The following is a 22,900-nucleotide window of genomic DNA, read 5'->3' on the forward strand; positions in this document are numbered from 1 at the left end:
TTTCTCTAGTTTTTGGATCTGTATCGCTTCATACCAAAAGGTCTCTACCTGGATGCTTGCTGTCAAAAATAGTCCAATAATGTTGCAAGTTTTTTTGTTGACAAAGTGGTACATATGTTTAGCAGAAAGTTTTCGAATGAAACTTTTACAATGCTGTTAATAGCATTTATGAAAATAACTGTTTCAAGTTTGGTATCTTTATATACTTCATGTCATATTAGCATCATTGTCCAATACTAAATGGCAACTATGACAGATCTCTTTGTGACCAAGCTGGTCAAATTTGTTCAGCAAATTGTTTTTGATAAAGATGTGCAATGTAATGGCAGTCAAAGCTGCTGGTAGAAAAGCCTAATCAGTATGACTCTAAAAAGCAGTAAAGCAACTCATTAGGTCAAATCTGATCCAAGTCAGCAAAAAAAAGTTTTGGTATTTCAAGTAACAGCAGCTGTAACAGATAAATGACTCAGCTCATTTGTATAAACTTCAAAACTCTTTATGCCAGAATGATATCTGTGATTTGATTTTTAACATACCTTTAACAATTTTTCAGTCATATCGCTACGATGTCTGCAGTGTGGCAGATTATAGTGATTTCTAGCAATGGGGCATTATGCTGCAGATATGTAGCGTGATGTCTCACCCAGTCACATTATCCTCACAACTGGCAGACCAGTGCTAACACTAACCTTTTAATGCTGAGTGCCAAGCGAGGCAGCTGTCAGTACCATTTGTATGAGTTTTTGGTATCACTCAGCTGGGGATCAAACCAATGACCGGCATCTGAGGCATATGTTCTAACCACTAGGCCACTGGAGTGGTCAGAATGATATCTGTAAAGTACGATCAAATTCTGCTGAGCAATTATTGAGAAGTTTTTTTAAATAGTTTGTTTTTCAGGCAGCCATATTTTATGGTGGATTAACATCACCTGGACAAATTTAAAAGCCTTTATGCCAATTTTGTATAATTTGGACAAATTCTGTTGAGCAGTTTTTCAGAAACTGCTTACATGTTTTTCCATTTTAGGAACCATGGCCATTTCTAATTGATGATCAGCGTCAGTGGTACAAACTTGAAGGCCCTCTGCCAGGATGCTGTCAGATTTGTTAAAATCTAAAAGGTTTTCATCCAATGATGCTTTATATAAACTTTGGTCAAAGCGGCACTGTAGAACATTTACAATTATTTATTTCGTTTTATTTTTAGTAGCAGTGGCAGAACAATGACGAAAAAATACCATTTGAACAAATGTTAAAGCTCTTCATGCCAGGATGCTCTGACATTGGTCAAAACTGGTTCAGTAGCTTTCGAGAAGGTTTAAAATAGCAACACATCACAGTGTCATACCATAAGATTACTTAGCAGTAAAATCGAGTTAATAATAATAATATCCTTTATTTCAACAATTTTACCAATTGTCTTTTACCCTTGAAGGACATGATGCTAACTCTTGATTTGCTTTTTGACAATCTATCCTTTTAAATTTTTGGATCAGTTACTAATCATAGAAGCAAGAAGAAAGTCTGCATATCATGAAAGATCAAATAATTCATGTTTTGGTCAAATAAAAAGATAAATCTTTCTAGAGAAAAAAAAGGCATCAGATTGATATTAAATACTATAAATACATATGTAAATCAAGAGGTTTTTTTTTCTTCCAAGCTCAAGCATTATAATAGCAATGATTTCAACCTCCTCTCTGAAAAATCAAACATCAACACAAACAGTAGTTTGAAGAGTGAATTATGGGAGGGAAGAGCAAATATGAATAATCCTTCCCTGTCTGTATTTATGGGGGATAATGTTAATTTTATTTTAATAATGTCCAATGATCTGTCTCAAAGTGAATTCGAATAGTAAAACTAAAGTTGCTATCCTCAATTTTGTAGGACAGGTGCAGTTATTACGAAAGAGATATGATCTCAACACTGCATTCATGTAGCGAAGGAAGCACTTTTCCCGCACCACCTTAATCAGTCTTTAACACAAAGGTTATCCTGCTGCAGCAGACTTTTATGATCTATACTAGGGAAATTCAATGCTATACTATTTTTAATATTATATTTGCCCTGTAGCCTTGTTGTGGCTCCATCATACACTTATATAATTTATGAAATAAGCAATATAAATAATGGCATCTTGTATCCAATGTAAAAACATGTCAATAGTCCTCTTTTCCACTTAATCCAAAATGTGAAAATTATTATTTAATATACTCAGATCAAGACTTCTTGTTCTTGTCCCTGTTCAGTGTCCAGATGATCTTAGCAGGAATGCGCAATTGGTATTTAACCCAAGATCACATGATCCTGATGAAGCTAGCTTCCACCATGAACAGTAGGGATACTTTAATTATTGCAAGTTGCCACACAAAAAACAAATTGTTCCATAATAAAACAACAGGCCTAAGTGGTCCTGAGATCACTCCCCTGCCTGATATCTGCCTAATAACAAAATACAATAGCTGGTCAAGAAATCTGGGTCAGAGGATGCTTTGTTATAAAAAAAAATTCAATGCAATTAATTGCATATAAATGTATTATGAAAACAGTTGTTTAAAGTTTTCTCTAGTTTTTGAATCTTTATCTTCAAGCGCATCAGTATCATTGTCAAATACTCTAAAGCCTCAAAGACATTTTGATTTCTCTTTAAGTCAGTCAAATTAGACCCAGGACTTGTGTACCAATGTGAGTGTTTGTCATGAGTGAGCGAGTGAGTGAATGATCAATTGCAGTGCACGATTCCCATGCTTCATGGGCATTAAAACCAATTCCCCACCAAACTAACAAAAGATTCTGGCATTCTTACTCTACTTCTTGAGATGGACAACACCGCGAGCAGTACGAGTTTGAAGATGTAAAGCACTTGTCTTTCACACATTGAATATAAGTTTTAAAAGTTATAAACATTGAGTCTGGTAAGGTATCATTTATATTTTCTGTGATAAAATTATAAACGCTGGTGTGTGGGTTGTATACTGTCTATTGTTTCTGTTTGTTACATTATGTATTGAATTTGTCTTGTATTCTAAGTATGCGCTTTGTATTGTTTTAGGTTTATTTCATACCATATAATCTCATAATAAATCCCACAATCGACGAGCGAGTATTATCATTTCAATCCAAAATAAATACAGCTCACATGAACCAAGACGAGACTTTTTGGGATAAGGTTGTGCAAATGCTTTTTGGTTATGGTAGCCATATCTGACAGTGATTGGCTTTTTTTTGTATTTGGCCTTCAAGCTACAAATCAAATAATGATATTTGCTTTATCTAAGTGAGGACAAATTTTTATGCCAAAATATGGAATGAAGTTTTGTTTTTGAATGTTGTTATTCTTATGGTTTAAACCTTTTTTATCAGCAAATGATAGGCTCTACACAGTGGCCATTATTTATCTGGTGCAAGGAGTTCCAGGAAAACCCTCAGAGAAAAAATCACTGACCCAACAGAAGCTTCTGGCAAGCTTTCTCACATGTCCACACTGGATAAGCCCAAAATTCAAACCCATTCAGACACAGGTGAGATGTCAGTGATCTGTAACAGTGAGTGCCTTAGACCACTCTGCCACCCAGGGCCTCAGTTTCGGAAGGTTAAGTTTGGTATTTGGGCCTAACACTACAACATGTGCAGGATTTGATAAAATGGAAGATAGTTTGCAAGCAAACAAAAGAGCCAATTTCATTCCTCTGAGATAAAATGATGGTTCATTTGCCTCATCATTTGCAGCATTTTGAGTCTATCCTCCTGCAACATAGAGGATTTCTGATGGAGAAGTTCCAATGCACTCAAGAGTCTAAGTCCCTAACTGTGTATCAGATCAAGCATCTGCAGGTAAAATTTACAAGCTGATCCACACACAATGGAGCCACAGTCAAGTTTTCTTCTTCCTAATGACTGGATCTGCTCCCAATCTGTGTTTGCCCTAATTTATGGTACATATAATAATAAACCCTGAACATTTTCTAACCCTCTATAAGAGAATTAAGACAACTGGCAAAACTGAGCTTTGGGTCATCATGAATACAATGTAATTAGCACAAATGCTTATTTTCTGATATCAAAAATCTGAACTGGTTTCCTTCTGCCCATTTCTTTACTTTGTTTATTCTCATCAGTAGCTGATGTTGAATAGTATGCATACTCTTTATCTATGACATACCAAAAAGCTGTCAACATATAATGAGCAGGGAATTCTAGATTAAGGCATTCCGCTATTTGGTGCTGAATAGGGTTACTGACAATATGTTGCCAAGGTACACCTGTCAGAAATGATGTGGCCTACCTTAATATTTAAGCTTCTCTCTTTCAAAACACATGATAAAGTTAGGTAGGCAACCCTGTAGACCTAGATTGAATAGATCAATTATGCCATACTTCAATGTGGTGTCATAAGCTTTCTCCAAGTCGAAAAAGACTGCAACTATATCTTCTTTCTTTATGAAGCTTTCTAAAACAAAATGCTTCAAGTCTGCCAATAGTCTATTTTGCTTCTCTGCCATCTGAATCCATCATGAATGTCTGAGCGTAGTTTGTTGGTTTTGAGATACCTATCACTTATCATCCATTAAATGGCAAATACAGCTTGTAAATGCTACAAGATGACAGAATGGTTGGCTTGGACATTTCCAGGTTTGGGTAATGGTATCAACTGTTTCTCACAATGACTTCAAGAATTCGTCAATTCTGCATCGTTAGAAATCTTTGTCAAAACCTTATGTCAATATTACCATCCATTCTGGGTATGTAGTTACAGCAAGAATTTAAAGGCTGTTATTGTTGCAGCCATAGTGTATGTAAGATTGGCACCATTTTCATTCTGGACCATCTTAGTATCATCAGTGAAAACCATATGTTCATATAGACACCCTTTTGAGAGAAATTGAAATAACATTTTCAAAATGGCTATCATAAAAGCCATATTAAGGATGAATTTGCACCATTTTCGTTTAGGGCCAACTAGAAAGCACAAAAACTCTTATGAAAATCGATGTCAAAATGATGTTGATACTAGAAGTGATTTTCAAGATGGCCAGTAACCACAGTCATCATACTGGACTTAAGATCAACATCATTTTAATTTGGGACCAAGAAGACGTTATACATAATCTTCTGGTTAAAACCCCATGTTGATGTGACTTTCATTTGAAGAAGTAACAATAGCAAGATTTTAAAGATGACTGCCATGGTAGCAATACTGGATATCAGATGCGAACCAATTCCATTTAGGACGAAAAAGCCATCTGATGAAAGCCCAAATGTCAATACTCCCATCCATCTAGGAAAACGAGCTACAAGATTTCTGTGGTGGCATAATGGAGGTTGATTGGCACAATTTTTCATATACAGACATCACAAGACATCTTTCAGTGAGAACTTCATGTGATATGATCATTCATTCAGGAAAAGTAGTGATAAGATTTTTACAAGGGCCCATATGGTGGCCATATTGGATATCTGAGCAGTTTGATTTTCAATAGGCATACAAGTGTTAATTACTGGAAATCTGCAATGGCTAAATGTACATGGAAATGCATATGAGAAAATTTTAGCAGTATAAAATTTGTACAGACACCGTTCATAGACCCTGGAATGTAATGAACTGTACACGTGTTCCGTCTTCGTTAACCTAATTTTGCTGTTAATTTTTCCCATTGAATTCAGACACATACTGATGTGTGACAAAAGTATTGAATAGTTTAAATATGTATGCAATTTTTGCAATGGAATTACATATATTATGGATTAATTGCAAGAATTGCAAGCCCTGATGGTACGATCAGATGGCAAATAAATGGTGTTGATACTTTGATCATGCTGTATATCAGACATTGAATTCAGACACAATGATCTGGGAAAAATTATTGAATACTGTAAATCTGTGTGCAATTTTTCAATGGAATTACATGCATTATAGATGAACTGCATGCCACGCTGGCACGATAGTAAATGGTGTTGATAGTGATACCCTATTCATTATATACATTAGACATGAATATATGTATACGTGCCAATGAGTTGTTCTCTGAAAAAAAGGTAAAATACTGTAAAACCCCGCATTAGTGCAACCCCGATATTAATGAGATCCAATTTTTTGGACCCCAATTATCGCATTATAGCAGGGTTCCACTGTAATTTGAAAAAACTTAAGTTCCATATAAGCTTACTAATAACTGAACAATATTCTCCAAAATCAGTGTTGCTTTTAGTTTTTGCTAAAATATCAATATTTTCAGTAGTAACAAAATCTGCAATAAGGCATTAAAGCCTGTAACATAACTACATGAATTATAAAATGTCCATATTTTTTCAAAGGCTACCAAAGTTCAGAAGAGTGTCAATTTGTAATCAAAGGGTTGCAGGTTCAATAACTGCCCAGGCCAGCTCATATCAGCTGCCTTATTGTGTCCTTGGGCAAGGCACTTTGCTCCTTTTCTTGGTATGATTTAGCCAATAACCTATTAATAGTGCTATTAAAGCCAACCAATGACAACTAAATGTATGCCTCACCCCTTAACTGTGTAACTTGGCATAATAATAAACATATCCCAAAGTCTGACGTCTGTTTTAAATAACAGTACAAGTACAGTGTAGTTTGCATAAGACTATTTGCTAGTGACAGGAATATTTATTCAGCCAAATCTGGAATGAATTCAGAAAACGCAGGTCAATGTCAACATTTGCGCAACATGGCAAATAACTATAGTCAATTTCATTCTTAAAGAATATGCATACATCCTGAACGAAAATGTACTTCAAGTTAAAAATACTGTACCTATAAAATATTATGTGCATTTCCACTTTAAGAACTGATACAAATGACAAGAGGCCTAAAACTTGTTCACCATGTTAGAGATTCTGGAAGCTGTACATTACTTTTGTACAAGAATACAACTGTTGATAGAAACACATGTACATTCAGCTTATAAAGATATATATTGCACAGCAAAGTAACGATACTTTTATGCATTTTCTGAATTAATTTAAATATTGCCGTTGACTGAAGGAAAGTGCAAAATGGATGGACATGTATGCTGTAGTTATGGTTTAAAAGAATAAAAAAATCTTTTAACTCATTTGACCCAGGAGACTTTTGTCATTTTCGCCAGAAATGGGGGTAGGAAATGCATTTTGGGGTTTAATTTTGAATGCATCCAAATACATCTGCTTCTAAGAGTTTTTCACTTAAATTCATTCCTAGTTGTGCTAGAAATGTCATTTTTCATTGGCTATTTGGTTCGTGCATGTGCAGAAATTGAACTCATCATTTTTGACACCTGACAACTTCCTACTCCAATACCTCAATTTATCCTACTTTTTGCAAAGGTTCACCTGTGTACAGTTCTGACTGGTCTGCCTTAGATCACAGCCCAAAAAGTTAAAAATCCGGACTTAAAATCCAATTCTAACAACAAGCAGTTCTGGTGTAAAACAAATCAGGTCTGAAAAGAGATGTTTTCCCCTCTGCATTGTGTAATGTGAGCAGAAAGTCCAGATTATCTGATATCATTGTAGAGCTGCATCAGTCTCTGTTATTGTAATACCATCCTCTTTGGTGTATCTTAAGTGACCTTGATGCTACAGAGCTTGAAAGTAGGGTACAACAGGCGGGACTGGGGTTGAATGAGTTAACATGAATCTGGCTCCTATTTGAACGTTTATCATTAGAGAAATGTGGTAGCAATTCCATCTTTCACCTATAAAAGCTGTGGACAAAAAGACGGCACTAAGTTTGTTTAATGTAAGATTTTTACAGCTGTTTATTTTGAAGAAGAAAATTTGAAGCCAACACATACATATAAAAAAATACATTTACATCAATAATGGGGAAGCCTATAGGGTATTCAACGTAATTTTTACTTTGATATCTAGTCAAAATTAAGATTTTTTTGTTGGATGCATGGCTAAGAAACTGGGAACTAAGTGACTTTCACAAGGACACACCAGAGTATCCAACTCATACATACCTGTTTGGGACTCTAACCCACAACCTTCAGATTAAAAGTTGGACATTCTAAAACCTAAACTACCACTGCTTCCCAAATTTATCAGAAACATAACATGGCACTGATTTTTACAGAAAAATACAAATGTTGCTCTGACCTTCACCACTACATGAAGTGTATTAACATACTCTTCATGAAGTTCACATAACAGACATTGGAATAAGCCAGGGGTCAACAGGCTTCTCCATAAACAGATGTCAAAATACAAAGTTAAACCTTGATAAATCATTGAAACATTTAGTATCACTCTAAATATTACATCTTCAGTTCCAGCATAAAGACATATTTGGCCTATAAACTGGACACTTAGACATAGACATTAACAACTTCAATCCAACTTAAAATAACAGTATTCTCTGACCATATTCCTGCAATCTTGGAATTTTTTTGCATTATGTAAAAGTGGACAAGTAGACAATTTATCAAGGGCCATCTGGATATAGATTTATATACTGTAAATCCTGAATAAGTAGAAGTGAAAACAAACACTGGTCATAAACCATTTAGTGTTGAACCTGTTGAACATCTTGTAAAAAATTTTCCAATGGTTAACAAAACCTATGTGACTGCACAATTATTACTTACACGTGCAAAATACTTAGCAGTATTCAAATTAAATAATAATGACAACTTCGTACCGGTAATATCTGTACTAGTGACAAGTGGGATATAAAAAAAATGTTCATTATCTAAAACCTGTCGTAGTGTTTATTTTAGAAATATCAGCATAAATTGTAATTAAATGTTCTGACATCAGCTTCAGTTCATGTTGGATAATAAAATAATTCTGATAAATTCTTTTAAAAACATCACTAAAGTTACTCGTACAATTTGGTATACCAAACAAACCCAAGGCCTGATACTGTCTCACCGGATGATCATAAATGCAGTTTTAAATATTTTATTCCAAAGCTTAACACTTCTTGTCAAGGATGAAAATTATGAAACTAATGTCAAAATTTAAATGTTTATTACTTGAATAGATGAAGAACTCGTACATCCACTGTATGCATTTTCACTGTTACACCTTGTGCAGGCTAAGAGGACTTTTCTCCACCCAAACTGCCAGCGTCTCCCTAACTTTAACAAATCCATACACCTTGATCATCATAAGGAGACACAGGTAGAGGTACACAAAATGTCCCCTTGATAGCTCAATCATTTGCACACTAACTTTAAAAACCACCCACCACCCCAAATAAAGTGAAAAAAAAATCATAAAATTCTAAGTAAAGGATATATAACACATAGCATCAGAACTTTGTAATAACATATGACTCAGCCAGCCTATTTGAGATGCAAATACATGTCACTTACATGCAGCAGAAATGTGTATTCCTGTATGCATGATAAGGGCAGCGCCATGCCTTTGTCTTTACACTATTATATGCCATATTCCAGAGTTCCATGGCTCTCCTTCTTTCCACTCTATTTGTGGTTCCAGAATCAGTATTAGGTGAATTGGAATTTGACATAATTGGACTTTAAGCAAAGTTATAATATTGAGTGAAAATACTGAATATTAATATATACATATCCATCTGCTGCAGGCTACCTCTGTGACACATGTTACTTTATATCATAATAAGAATGATGTAAAACCTCTAAAGAACAAACATCATCTTGCACAATTTTTTTTTATAATGATTGTATACTTTAAATATTTGTTAAATAACAAAAAGTGCTCAATATAATGTGAAGATTTAAAGGAAGTGCATTTGAAAGTCATTTTCAAACTGTATTCAATTTATTACTGTTACTGTTGCAAATATAAGGTTAATTACAGCATTATTCAATATGAAATTTGTACCTTGATATGACAATGGTATTCAATGTATTTATCTTGTACATTCCTGATAAAAGCCTAGACAGAACAAAGATGCAGTAAACTTTGAAAGTCTTGTAACCTTTTATGATATTCATGCTATTAATGGCACCATTATGTCACAACATTAAATTAAACAATTATTAATTAAAAGGTTATGACACCAAATCATGTTAATCAGAGATTGAAAGTGGATCCTGTCATTAACCATGACAGTAATACCAACAACAAAGTGTATCAGGTGACTTGCCAAACAAATGATAATGGCCAGAAAGAGCTGCACATGATTGTTTCAAGATGATTTTAATTCAGTTTTAAACAGACTCTCTTATTAAAATGATTGTCATAACTTTAATATGTGGAAGTAAAGATGGTATAGCAGCTGCATCATCATTAATTCTGAGATGAATAACAAGGATAGGTTGTAGGTTACCTTTAGCAGACATTAATTTTGAGACGAATATCAGGGATGGACTGTAGATTACAGGTACTATAAGCAAATTAAAGTCTTCTTTATGAGAACAATTCTACAATATGGCATGAGGTGAAAATTACAGTAGTAGCACTGGCATTAAAATTTTCTTCAAGTTTACTAACACGATGAAATAAATGTCAGATTTTTACTTGCCTGCTCCACTCTATAGTTAGCCTGCAAAAACATCCAAGTGCATGGATAAATATTAGACCTAGGTAGTGGGTACCATGAAATATTTTTTAATGTTATGTACCACAATTATGTTTGGGGCCAATAATTTAATGTTCTGATATAGGGGCCTGACACATTTTATTAAATTTCCATGTCAATAGGTGAAAATATCTTGCCCTGATATATAGCAAAATAACACTATATTATATCCATTATATTATCTGAATTAAAAATGCTCAAGATAAAATAAAATCTCAGATCAAAAGATAATCACAGCCCCACTCTGAAAATTAAATGGTCAGTACCTAACAGTAGATGGATTTGCTTATGTTAATAATTGTATACCACAAAGCTGTATTGGGTAATCTAAATCTTAACTAAAGTGGGATGATTAGCTTACATTGTAACTGACACCCTATAAAAGATATTGTGCTGACATTAGAAAGCTTATTGAGAAAAAAATGGAAACACTCACACTGAAGCCAACAATCCACTAGCCACAACACTGATATAATAGACAGGGATGCCAACAACCAGGTAAGATATTTATCAGAGAGCCAGTAAATATAAAGGTAAAGGTACTGTAGGTACTGTGGTGCATACCACCAGAAATAAATACAGCAGTAAACCAGTATACCATGCACCTATACTATATATTTAAAGACTAATACCCCTCTCTAACTGCTAATCTAAGGCAGGATGTTAGCATGCTTGTATGGCAACAGAAAATGGGAATTTTGAAAATGATATTTTGATTCACATCATTTTTCTGGCACATACAGGAAAATAATTACAGTTTACTATGTGTACAAGTATTAGTAAAGAAACACTAGCAGTAATTAATGAAATTTGCACACACACTCCCTCCACTAATCTACTGTAGCATACATCACAAAAAGTTACAATCACTGGTATGTTACTACGAACATATTATCATATTAGTTGTTTCCTGCCAAGTTCATAATGAAAAATGCACATATCAGGTGAGTTTGTCATCAATATATTTGGATCAACGGATTTGATACAATTACTCTGACATTATCTGACACAGTTACTTCCGGCATTGTATAGTATAATACAAGTAAAGATTTCAACAGGATCTCAGTTGTTCGCCCATTGATAATAACCCAGGTAATAATATACTATTATTGCAACTGTGTACCAGTTAGAAATCTTTAAAAACAAAACACCACCACCCCAAATATGTTTCAAAGTTCTGATCAAAGACATCAGGAGCTAGAAAGACAAAAAAATAATTACAATGTTGGGTTCATATTTCAGGACTATTGGCTGTACGTTTATTCATCATCAGACCTTCTAATTTCATTAGTTTCTATTTATAGTAACTGTACATGAAACAGTTCCAAGAAAACGAACAGGTTTCTTGAATGTGAAACTATGCATTACACATTCTATTTTCATATATACATCTGTCATGGACCTGAAAAAATGGCGTTAAATATTAAGAGAAACCAGCTTTATTGATGTGACTCATGGATCTTATGTCTGAAAAATATTAGAGATTTTGCTAAACTTAAAAACATTGCATACAGAAAAGGACAAATCAATAGCACTTTAAAAAGTTTGAAAGAAGAAATTGTCAGTGATGCAATACTGTATTCGTCATCTGTGGACTTCATGACCATTCACACAAAAAGTTCGATATGTAGACTAGCTAAAGTGAGTGTTATTAAAATTATTAATTTGTTTTGTGTCTAAACTCTTGTACTAACTACTAATCCACGTTGATTTAGCCAATCTGTGACAAGAATTTTAACTGCACATCCTAGTACATGTAAATGGCAAAAATAAATGTACATTTTTCATAGTTTTCTGTAATGATGGCATGTAATATATAGACTGCTCTTTTTATGCTCAGATTACGCTTTTTGCCACTAATATTAACATATATATGCTTATACCTCTCTAGTGGGCTCATATGTATTAACCTACAAAAAAGCAGTTCAGGTCCACATATAGTACAATTTCCCTTGAATCAGATAACTGGGTAACCAACTGTTAGCATCAACGGGTACCCTGTAAAAGTTTCCTAAAATTATGACATCTCTAATTTTATCATTATTTCTCATATTCTACTTACATAAAGTAATTAATGTTGTTAATTAATCAGATAATTATGCTTGAAATTGTTGATCTTGATTTTGTAAATGAGAATCTATTGTCATATCCTCAAAAGCAGTGTATAACTACATTTTTCAATGATGTTAAATATATGGAAAGATTTGAGCAAACAAAAATTGAAAAGTTTTGACAATCAAAACAGCCACACAAAATTATTCAATAAAACTTACAAGTTTTAACATTCAAAACAGGTAATTACTCAATCAAATTCTTTAATCGATTGACTAATTAGTCAGCCCATGTGTTCACACTAATTAGTCAGCACATCTGTTCACATCTCATTATTCTATTGTTCAACACTGCTCAGTTGAGACCATTTTTTGTGCATCAACTAGAGTGAAATTGAAAAGGAAGAAAAGATAACAAAATTGTATCTTGTGTTACACAACTCAATATTTGTATTAACACATTAACCCCTGGTGACAAGTTTACATGGCAGGAGGTAGTAGCCTACTGCCAAGCTCCGAAGCATCAAGGTCATGTAAGATACACTAAAGTGGGTGGTATTATAGAAAGGCAGACAGATGTTGCTCTACAATGATACCAAACAATCTGTAATTTCTAGTTGCACTACATAATACAGAGTGAAAAAAACTCATTTTTTGTACCCACTCATTTTCAACCCAAAATTCGCCCGTGGTCGGAATCTGTTTTTGTGTACTGATTTGAGACTTTTAGGTCTCAGATCTAAGGCAGACCGGTATGAACTCAGACCTGCCAACCCTGACGAGTCCGTCTCAGTAAGTCCGTTCATTTCTTTCCCCATAAAACTGACCAGTTTTCAGCAAGATGCAACAAAATATCAATAACGGCTATTGTAAAGATGGAAAATGTAATTTAAAAGTTTGATGCAGTGACGATAAACATTATGTTCAACTGAAAAGTTTGTAAAATACATGTAGACTTTACTTACCATAAGTACAGTTGCAGAAAAGTTAGTTCCAAACCCTATGCAACTCAATGGCTTGTTGTTATCTCTCGACTTGATGTAATTCTTGGAAATTCTTATTCCATTTCACATGACGATGGCAATCATATCTCCCGCTGTGAGACATGCTCAAATTGGCATGTGATGTCCAATAAATGTAATTGTGTCCTTTCCAGCTTTTATTCACAAGAATCTGAATACTCCTTTTTATTCTTCAGTGTTGATTAGTATACTATTTTAGAAGCTTATTTTCCTTTTCTTGTTAAACATGCATCACTTCCTGCACACCATTTAAAAAAGCCTATAATCAACAGTTTGATCACGCAGACTCTATGCATGAACAAACAGGTGCAGTTTAAAGTGTCTGGGGTGCTGCTGTAAAGTTTGTCTGGTTCCCTGACCTATTTCATTAATCCTAATATGAAACCCGGATCCATATCAAACACGGATGAATCGTTTATCTGGATTTTTTGGCAACTACAATTTTTCAGCAGTTTTTGCTCGCATGCTGTTAGTCTGTATTTTAAGGGTAATTTTCGTGTGACTTATGGCAAAATCTTAAGAGTTAGCAGGTCTGTGAACTGTAAACAGACGAACCTTTGCAAAAAGTAGGATAAGATGGGCATTTGGAATAAAGAGTGGTCTCGATACAAAAATAATGGGTCCGTCAAACAAAATAAAGAAAAGGAAAAAAAAAAGAAAAAAGAACTTTAACTGTCATCCTTATGTTCATGCGTGAGCCAAATAGCCAATGAAAAACGAGGTTTCTAACACAAATTGGCATTATGTTATTGCTAGATAACCAGGTGAAAACGACAAAAACCTCCAGGGTTTAATGTGTTAAATGTTTTGCTAGAACATTTACAACATTTTCACTTCAACATACATCTCTCACATATGTCCATTACATCTTTTTCTTTTAATGTCTTTCAGAAATTGCATCTTAAACAAAGGTTCTAATAATTCACCAAGTTCCTTTCTTGTGAATTTTTTCATTTACAACCTTTTCCTAGTGAATAAAATATCTGATGGTTATCAAAATTACACAAGAGTCTAACAAATCAGGCCTGTATAAGCAGGTGTGATATATTTCTGTATGTCCCAGACTATTTATTTTTGAACTTGGACAATAAAATTTTCCAAGGCTCTAGTCTGGAGCAAATCTATTGTTTCTATTTTAAAACAAGTTGGGCAATCACCAATTTTCATGCTTTCAATCACTTTATCATCCATTATCTGGCCATTCATGAACTCCAAGCATACTGAATGCTTCAATTTGCTTCAACTTATTCTTCGTTCACATTCCATTATATTACAACTAGTGGTCACTGATAGATGTTGCATGTGGGTGAGTCCTATCACTACTTGACTGCATATTGGGCAAAGTGATCAAATTATCAGCCAATCAAAACACTTTAAAAAAACCAACAAATCAAGTATGATTAATTATCAGTTATAAAGAACCTTGTTTTATCTTGTGTTCTCAACCCAACTATCCCTTTGATTGATATTTAATTTCAATACCCTGAGTCAATGCAATTAAATTTGTAAAAGGCCCTTACCAACACAAGTGTTTGTTTCCTTTATGAACTGATTAAATGACAGTAACGATTCCTAAATTTCTGTATTCCTTGTACATAGATTCAACTTTAAGATGTAACACTTTGAAACAACTGGGTTATGGCTGTACACTAAAGGAGTGTTTTTTGCATTTAAATTACCACTTTTGTAGAAGTAGTTGTCAAAACAAGATGATCTTTCTTATTAGGTTAAAATTAGTTAACTAGTTTTTTTTGCTCACAAGGTCTGAAGCATGATTTAGAGAAGGAAAGTTCATATGAAAGTGGAGGGATAGAACACAAAGCTGCCACTGAGTCTGAGGTAACCATTTCTCCAGCAAGACATAATCCAGACTTGGGCAGCAAAAAAAAATGTCAAAATGTCACAAGAGACAAAAAAATGTCAGCCATATTGGGTTAATAATTATCCATGGCTTGAATTTATTAACAATGAAAGGAAATATATTTTCCAGTTACTGCAAACGACATCCAAACTGGCACGGTTTGGATATCCAACCAGTCCAGTGTATTTGTCAATGGAACTGATGAAGTCAAGATCTAATCAACTATCTCCTAACAGTTTTGGACCTCATTACACCTGAGTGGCACAGTACAAGCATGACATAAGCCAGCACTTACAGAAAATCCCTAAAGTTACAGCCGCAAATACTCTACTAGGAAAGGCCTTTTTTTTCTTCAAATAAATAATAAAAACGAAATGAAAAGTATATATATATATAGGGAGAGAGAGAGAGAGATACACCAATGCTATCCCTAGATTCTGTAAGAGAATGCTTGATAATGGTAGGCAGAATTAATATTTAATACAAATAATACTATCATACAGGTTAGGGAATTTTAATTTGTACTCTACATAGATTTGAACCCAGGTCAGCAGGTAAAATGCACCCATCGCCTTGCCTGCACACACCAGTCAATATTCCATCACGACTAAGCACACATCACCAAAAAATAATGCTACTGAGTCTGTGTCATATGCACTCTAACCTGCATGATAGTATTTGTATTAAATATTAATTCTGCCTTCTGTTTTCATGCATTCTCCTATAGAATCCAGGGATAGCACTTTCCATTCTGTCTGGTGCATATTTATAATTCTCTATAATTAATCCTATACACCTTGATTTCTTTCATAAGAATCCGGAATGACTGTGTAGATAGATGAGAATTAATTACTAGGTCGCCATGCAAGCGTGTCTGCTACACATGAGTGCATATAACAGTCTCAGAAGCATCATTTTATAACATGTCAATACTTTTGGAACTTTTATGCTTTCCTCTTACGTTCTGTATATGTATTATAATTCACCGTTTACCATACATGTCCAATGATGTACAAGCAAGTGATGTCATTACACAAATTGTGCAAGGTAAAATGTAAATACTATGTAGCAAAATCGCTTAAATCAAATATTTTAAAACTTTTTATTATTATAATTCAAACAAATAAAAATCATAATTTCAGTGGAGACATCAACATATACAATAACAAGATGCAAATACTTGTCTTTTCGGTATTTCAGTTTGTGATCATATATTGGCAGAGATCTTGTAAACGCTTAACTATAAATAGAACACCTGTTACCTATTAAACTCCATACACATAGGCCTGCCTGTTAACTGTCAAGCAATGTAGTGTACGTTACGTTTAACAGCAATTTGAACCATTTTACATTTTTTGGTACACATCTATTATGTATGGAAAAATTTAAGAGCAAAGTCCGATCGTTATAGCTGTGTAATTATTTTTCACGGAAGAATTTTTTATGTGCTTTAAAATCTTGAAAGAACTTGTTCAATGTCAAGTCAGTGAAACCTCGTGACCAACCATAGCTGCCATTTCTCATACTTGAAATTTACAAGTATTCTCTCTGCATCTCCATCACTAAATTATCTAATTTGATAATTTATAAAATTTAATTGCTGCCTACATCAACATCAGAGCCTTTACCTAAGTTATTGAAGCTTTCATAGTTATGATTCTAATCGTGAAAACTTTGTAAGTACTGAACAAAATCCGCGACCGCCATTTTGGAGAGCGAAGATTACGACCCAGTTTCTTTAAATAGCAGATTTTGACCAGAGCATAAATAGTGACCATGTGGTCAATCGCAGAAATGAATGTGGTATCTAACAGAAAGTTTTCCATGAAGGTGGCGCTATGAAAACCCACTTAAAATGGCTGATGTTTACAGCAGGCGTTAAAAGACACTTTCATGTGAATGGAGTAGAGGTGTCCAAAGGCGCTTCCATGCGAATGGAGTAAAGACGGCCAAAGACGTCTGCATGAAGTAAAGGGTTAACAAAATTAACAGCATTTGGATTTTGTGTAAATTCATCAGACAACAGTCACTGAACCTGATGTTATACCTGACAGTCCAACTGCTTCTACATGTACTGATGGCAGCAATGCTTCAAATGCAACACCACATCATGATGAACAGTTCAAAAGTTCCTGAAAATTACTCAACAGCTGGAAACTTGGGTGCACATGGCTGAGATGATACAAAGTTAAAGCAGATGTTCTGTGCTATATGTATCAAGACACAAGTCATCAATTCATTTACAACTGGTTGCGACATTTTGAAGGAATGCATCACCAAACAGGAATCCAGGCGGTGTATATAATATATGGTAATTTTGCTCATTGGTCTTTTACTTTTGCCATTAATCCCGTGTTAAGATTCCAGGGATGTAAACTACACAACAAGAAATAGCAAAACAAACAAATTTTGCATAACTGAAAATAATTTATCTCTCAAAATACAGGACTGAAAGAATTAAATTAACTTACAGCATGGTGAATGAATTCCTATTTCCTAAAAGTCCTTTCAATTCCAATAATTCCAAGAAATCCAAATACGTTCCAACCAAAACTGCCCCTTCTGTGTTGAAGTTTCAAATGTAAAGAAAGATTTCCAAAGAAATCAAATAGTCGCTGAATAAATTAAGGTAATACCAATTAGTTATTCAAGCATGTCAAGCAAAAAATCTTTTCAAAAACCAAGTTGGGAGATTGACTCCGAAAACACAAAGATTTGGACCTACCATTGTGAAGTTTTTTGCGTCATATTTAAGCATCGTTTTCACTAAATATTCACAGATTTTTCAGGTTCAACACACATGAAATTCTCAAGAGACACACTGTTTCTCCTTGTGGAGTGTGTTAATCCCCCCCCCCCCAATGTGCCCCCATTTCATATTCTGGTCAGCTGTGCCAAAGCTGCACAATAGCCAAAGGTTAGGCTCAAGTCTCTTCGTCATACTTCAAAGAAACAGCTTTCTACAATGAGTGAAAGCACTAGCAACTGATTAACAAATAAACAATGCCCTATTTTGTTATAACTAACAATACTTATAATGGGTATGAATTTATGTTAACAGTTCAAATGTCATCTCAAGATACCATACATGCGATAACTATTTCCCACATTTTATATCCCAACTTATTTCCTTATTGTTAACTCATATATGCATGTAACACTGCTTACTAAATAACATTTATTCCGAATTTTTTTGGGGGGGGGGGGCACATATGCTGTGTGATATGTTTCTTCATTCCTTCTTTTAGTTTAATAACAGTAATTAATGTTTATATATACGGTATATTAATGCCAGGTGTTGACTCATATACAGGGATCGTCCTGGGCTTCGCCAATGTCGCAAATTGCGATTTTTTTTCCTTATTGGCGACAAAAATATCCCATCTGGCGATTTTTTTGGCGACATACTTTTTGGTTATTTAATTTGTACATACAATCATGGATTTGGACTAGATAAATTAAAAGGCAGAACGAAAGGAAGCCACAAACTTGACTAAGCAATGCATTGGAATCAATCTGTTACACAAACGATCCTTTGTTCTTATTGACAACCCCATCTTTACAGTGCATTGTTACATCATAATCTGCTTATGCTGACATCTGGGCTGAGTACTGTATGCTGCGATACAGTCAATCATGCTACCGCACTATACCTACAACTGACCGACTTCTGAAGACGCGAATAGAACAGATACAATTAATTGTATGGCTAATCCTTCTGTTTTTTTATGCATATACCAATACAATAGTTTTGCTGAACCTTCATAGAAAACTGATAAGCTTTGAAGTACCGACTACTGTGTATAAATACAAAGCAAATGGAAAAAATCTAAATCACAATTACATCTGTCGCCAGTGCAGCATTTTACTCATTGATCTTTTCCTTTTGCCATCAGTCCTGTGTTACGGCTGCAGAGACTTAAACTCCGCAACAAGAAATAGCAACAAAAAAAAAAAAACAGTTTTGCATAATTAATAATAATTATTTATTTCTCAAAATACAGGAGTGAAAGAATCCCTAAGTTGGGTGTGAATTTATGCTTATATATACGGTCCAATATTGCCAGGTGTTGACTCGTGTAAGTTTCATTCGTGGGAATGGACATCCTATTTTTCTTGTGGAGAAAATTTATACAGCATTCAGTGATCATTCTTGGGATATAGGAAGCAATTCGCTACAAGCTTTGTGAAGCTAGCCATAATGGGGGGGGGGGGGGGCTGCTGAGAGACTACTGGTGTCACCTGTCAGCACTGTAGACTGTGAACATGGATTCAGTAAGATGAACTTCATAAAAACTGACATCAGAAATAAGCTCTGCATCTCATCTCTCGAGAATTTAATGAGAATCAGCATGTACAGATGTGAAAAATTAGACTTTGAAATTGCATGCAACAAGTGGGCAGCCCTAAAATCACGACGGATCTTCATGTAACACTTTGTAACATTTTGTTAATGCTTCTTGTAATTAAAGTATTAACTAATCCATCTTTTGTAATTTTCATTGCCTGTTACATTAATAGACTAAATTAACACTTGGAAAAATGTACACTACTTTTTTTGGCGACACTTTTTGAAAATTGGCGACAAAATATTGAGGTTGGCGATTTTTTTGGCGACAGCTTTTTAAAAGCCAGGACCATCCCTGCATATAAGTTTTGTTGGTGGGAATGGAGATCCTGTTTGCTTGTCGAGAACAAATTTACAGCATTCGGTGATCATTCTTGAGATGTAGGAAGCAATTCACTACAACAAAGCATGTAAAGCACAGTAAAAATAATTTTCTTAACTGGTTGACGGAGATGTACTTTGTGAAGCTAGCCGGGGGTGGGTGGGTATTTAATTCCTGAATGCATGAAATTGACAGTTGCATTATACGTCACTTATCTTACATTGCAAAGTATGACCACTGGGTTTTAGTATTAAAGTGTCATTAGCTGAAGTTCCTTACAAAGCTATTATTTGGAAAATAATTTACATGTACATAATATAGACTTGCTTAATACCTGATGTTTCTATTAAAAAAAGAGATAGAGACTGTAGATGTCAGGAAAGTAGATATTTTACATTTGATAATGCATTTATTTCAGGTGACAACAGTCATACCAATGCACTAACGGTGATGCAGGATGCAAAGACCATGGAAGCAGTGCAAAACAGAAATGTAATTATTTATTTTGTAATATTATGGCTATAGTGCTTGTTGTCAATTAAGTACTAAGTATCCCATCATTTTCAGTTTTCATAGCATATTTCATTAATAGACTAGTAAAAATAATCACTAATTGTTCTGGTGACATTTTTTAAAAATTCGCAAAAAATATGAGGTTGGCAATTTTTGGGCAACAACTTATTAAAAGCCAGGACCATCCCTGTAAAGCACTTACAGCTTCTGAAGATTAGGTACTATAAAAAGTCTTCATTATATTTATTATTATCCAGTAGTCTGGATTGATGGATGCATGCAGTGATGTCACAATGACATCTATGCATATTGATAAACAAATTCATACTACCCTATGCTGTGACGATTCCACCTGAAGTGCTCTTTTCTTAACCCAAGTTTAGTACATGGCAACCATTGTAAAAGGCCATAGAAATCGATAATTCTCGTCTGGAAGTTTATTGATGCAATTAAGGTACAGAGCATCAATAATTAGATTTAAATACACTTTGGTTAAAGACAATTAGTGTTAAATTTTAAACGAACAATTTATATTAAATTTAAAATGAGTTAATGCGCATACATGAACCGTGTAACTTGTACTATACCAGACGCACATACATAATGGCAAAATTTGTGGTTAACACACACGATTCCGCGAAAGTCGGAATTATTCGTATCTCAGCCAGAATGGCAAACATAATCGAAAATATGCTAATGATGACTTAAATAAATTTGTGCTAATGTCGATTAAGTGAGCAACACCATGTGATTCATAACTGTCAGAGACTGGGGGGGGGGGGGGTACCGGTTCGACAATCGGTGCATTCAACATAATGTTTCAGCCATTATCGTGATCTTAGAATCGACAAAATGTTATGTTTTTAAGTTACGAAGCTTCTTAATGATTTAGATACAGCTTTACCATAAAAGACTAAAATGATTCAATGACTTTTACCTTCTAGACAGATATTACGAAGTCTCACTGGCGAATGTTCTGTCTGTTCGTCAGCGGTTAAAGATTCAAAGGTATCACGTGACTTGATGAAATTCGGCCCAATGTGTCACTTTATCTACTTAAAATAAATTATACACGTCTTTTTATTGAGAAAAATTGTGTTATAAAATGTTGTTCTGCAAATAAAAAGTGCAAATTGTTGTTTTTATAATAACAGGTTAACACAATTTTTAACTGCGGGAATACCGGAAATTAACATGGAAGCTTAGTTTTGCAAATTCACTGTCGCTGCATTAGAAAGTCACCGCTTTCCACAATATAGTACAAAAAAATGGAATGTCTTATAGGGTTGCAAGGAAAAGACTTTGTGATGGTTGCGTCTGACACAACATCAGCAAGAAGCATTGTTTCAATGAAACAAGGTATCATGAAGACTTTTGATCTGCTTTCTTATTTCGTTATACTGAGGGAGATTATTGCTATAAATGTGATATTCTGTCTTTAAAAGGGACTAATAATTATAAATTATATCGATACATGTCCAGAATACTAGAACCAAAAGGTTGTCATTAAATGCCACAAACCCGCATTTACAGAATAGGGTTTTGGGCATTTCACGTGGTCATCTTGAATCTGTAGTCCTACATGTGAGACATAGCACATGTTGATTGTTTAGGTGCTGTGTGACAGTATATCTTACTTTCCAAATAACGACCTTGTATAGCGTGTTCCGATGTCGTTAATCAAAGTTTCAGGAACATCTCACACACTTGGCAGCCTATATCGACACTCTTCCACTAATTTATGAACCGCTCTGGTGTACAGGTGCTCGACGCGAGCTTGATGTTAAGAAAAAAAAACAATAATCTAAAGGAAAAAAAATCATACAGAGTGACAAAAATACCTTAGATTACCCCGATGACCCGTTCTGACATAGGACCCTCTCTATCATAATATATAAGAGAGAAGGTACAGAACTTCCAAATACTTCGCTCCACCCATGACCCTCGATTTCCTTCTGCTATTTCCGTCTTTAAAGGCACACGACCATACTATATGGCTTGTTTTACTTCTGAGATATTTTTCTATCCATAAAGCCATCATTGACTTCTCTGTGTTGTACCAAACTGAAGTTACGGGCTCCAAAACGTGCAATTTTCGCAAAGTTTATCATTGTGGACACTTCTGTGCTCCTATGATAATAAGTATAACCTATTGAGCCAATCATATTTCGGCATTGACGTTAGTGCCGCCTATTTTGAAAATAGAGATGCATGTATATGATGTGTTGTGCAGTGAAGAAGACAGTGTATAATTCTTGCATG

The 22,900-nt window shown here is 34.5% G+C and overlaps 2 protein-coding genes across 6 annotated transcripts in view; one reads left to right on the forward strand and one right to left on the reverse strand.

The window, feature by feature from the left end:
* LOC149807653 (microtubule-associated protein RP/EB family member 1-like) overlaps window positions 1-21,655 on the reverse strand; it is a 61,939-nt gene extending 40,284 nt beyond the window's left edge. The window contains exon 1 of one of the 5 annotated variants that reach the window (XM_089969220.1): window positions 21,576-21,655. Coding sequence is in view for 1 of the 5 variants with exons in the window: in XM_089969208.1 (XP_089825334.1) it covers window positions 9,329-9,420 (92 nt within the window). In the remaining 4 variants the exon portion in view is untranslated. Of the gene's footprint in view, window positions 1-9,328; window positions 9,454-10,957; window positions 10,977-21,575 lie in introns of those variants that run through there. The other 4 variants (XM_089969225.1, XM_089969208.1, XM_089969201.1 and 1 more) reach the window with 4 other exon arrangements.
* A 145-nt stretch (window positions 21,656-21,800) lies between these two features.
* LOC149807654 (proteasome subunit beta type-2-like) overlaps window positions 21,801-22,900 on the forward strand; it is a 35,707-nt gene continuing 34,607 nt past the window's right edge. The window contains exon 1 of the mRNA XM_089969235.1: window positions 21,801-21,997. Coding sequence (XP_089825361.1) covers window positions 21,907-21,997 — 91 coding nt within the window. The 5' untranslated portion in view covers window positions 21,801-21,906. The remainder of the gene's footprint in view (window positions 21,998-22,900) is intronic.

This window comes from Sinohyriopsis cumingii, chromosome 1 (assembly GCF_028554795.1).
Source record: "Sinohyriopsis cumingii isolate HCF-2022 chromosome 1, ASM2855479v2, whole genome shotgun sequence".
Lineage (NCBI taxonomy): Eukaryota > Metazoa > Mollusca > Bivalvia > Unionida > Unionidae > Sinohyriopsis > Sinohyriopsis cumingii.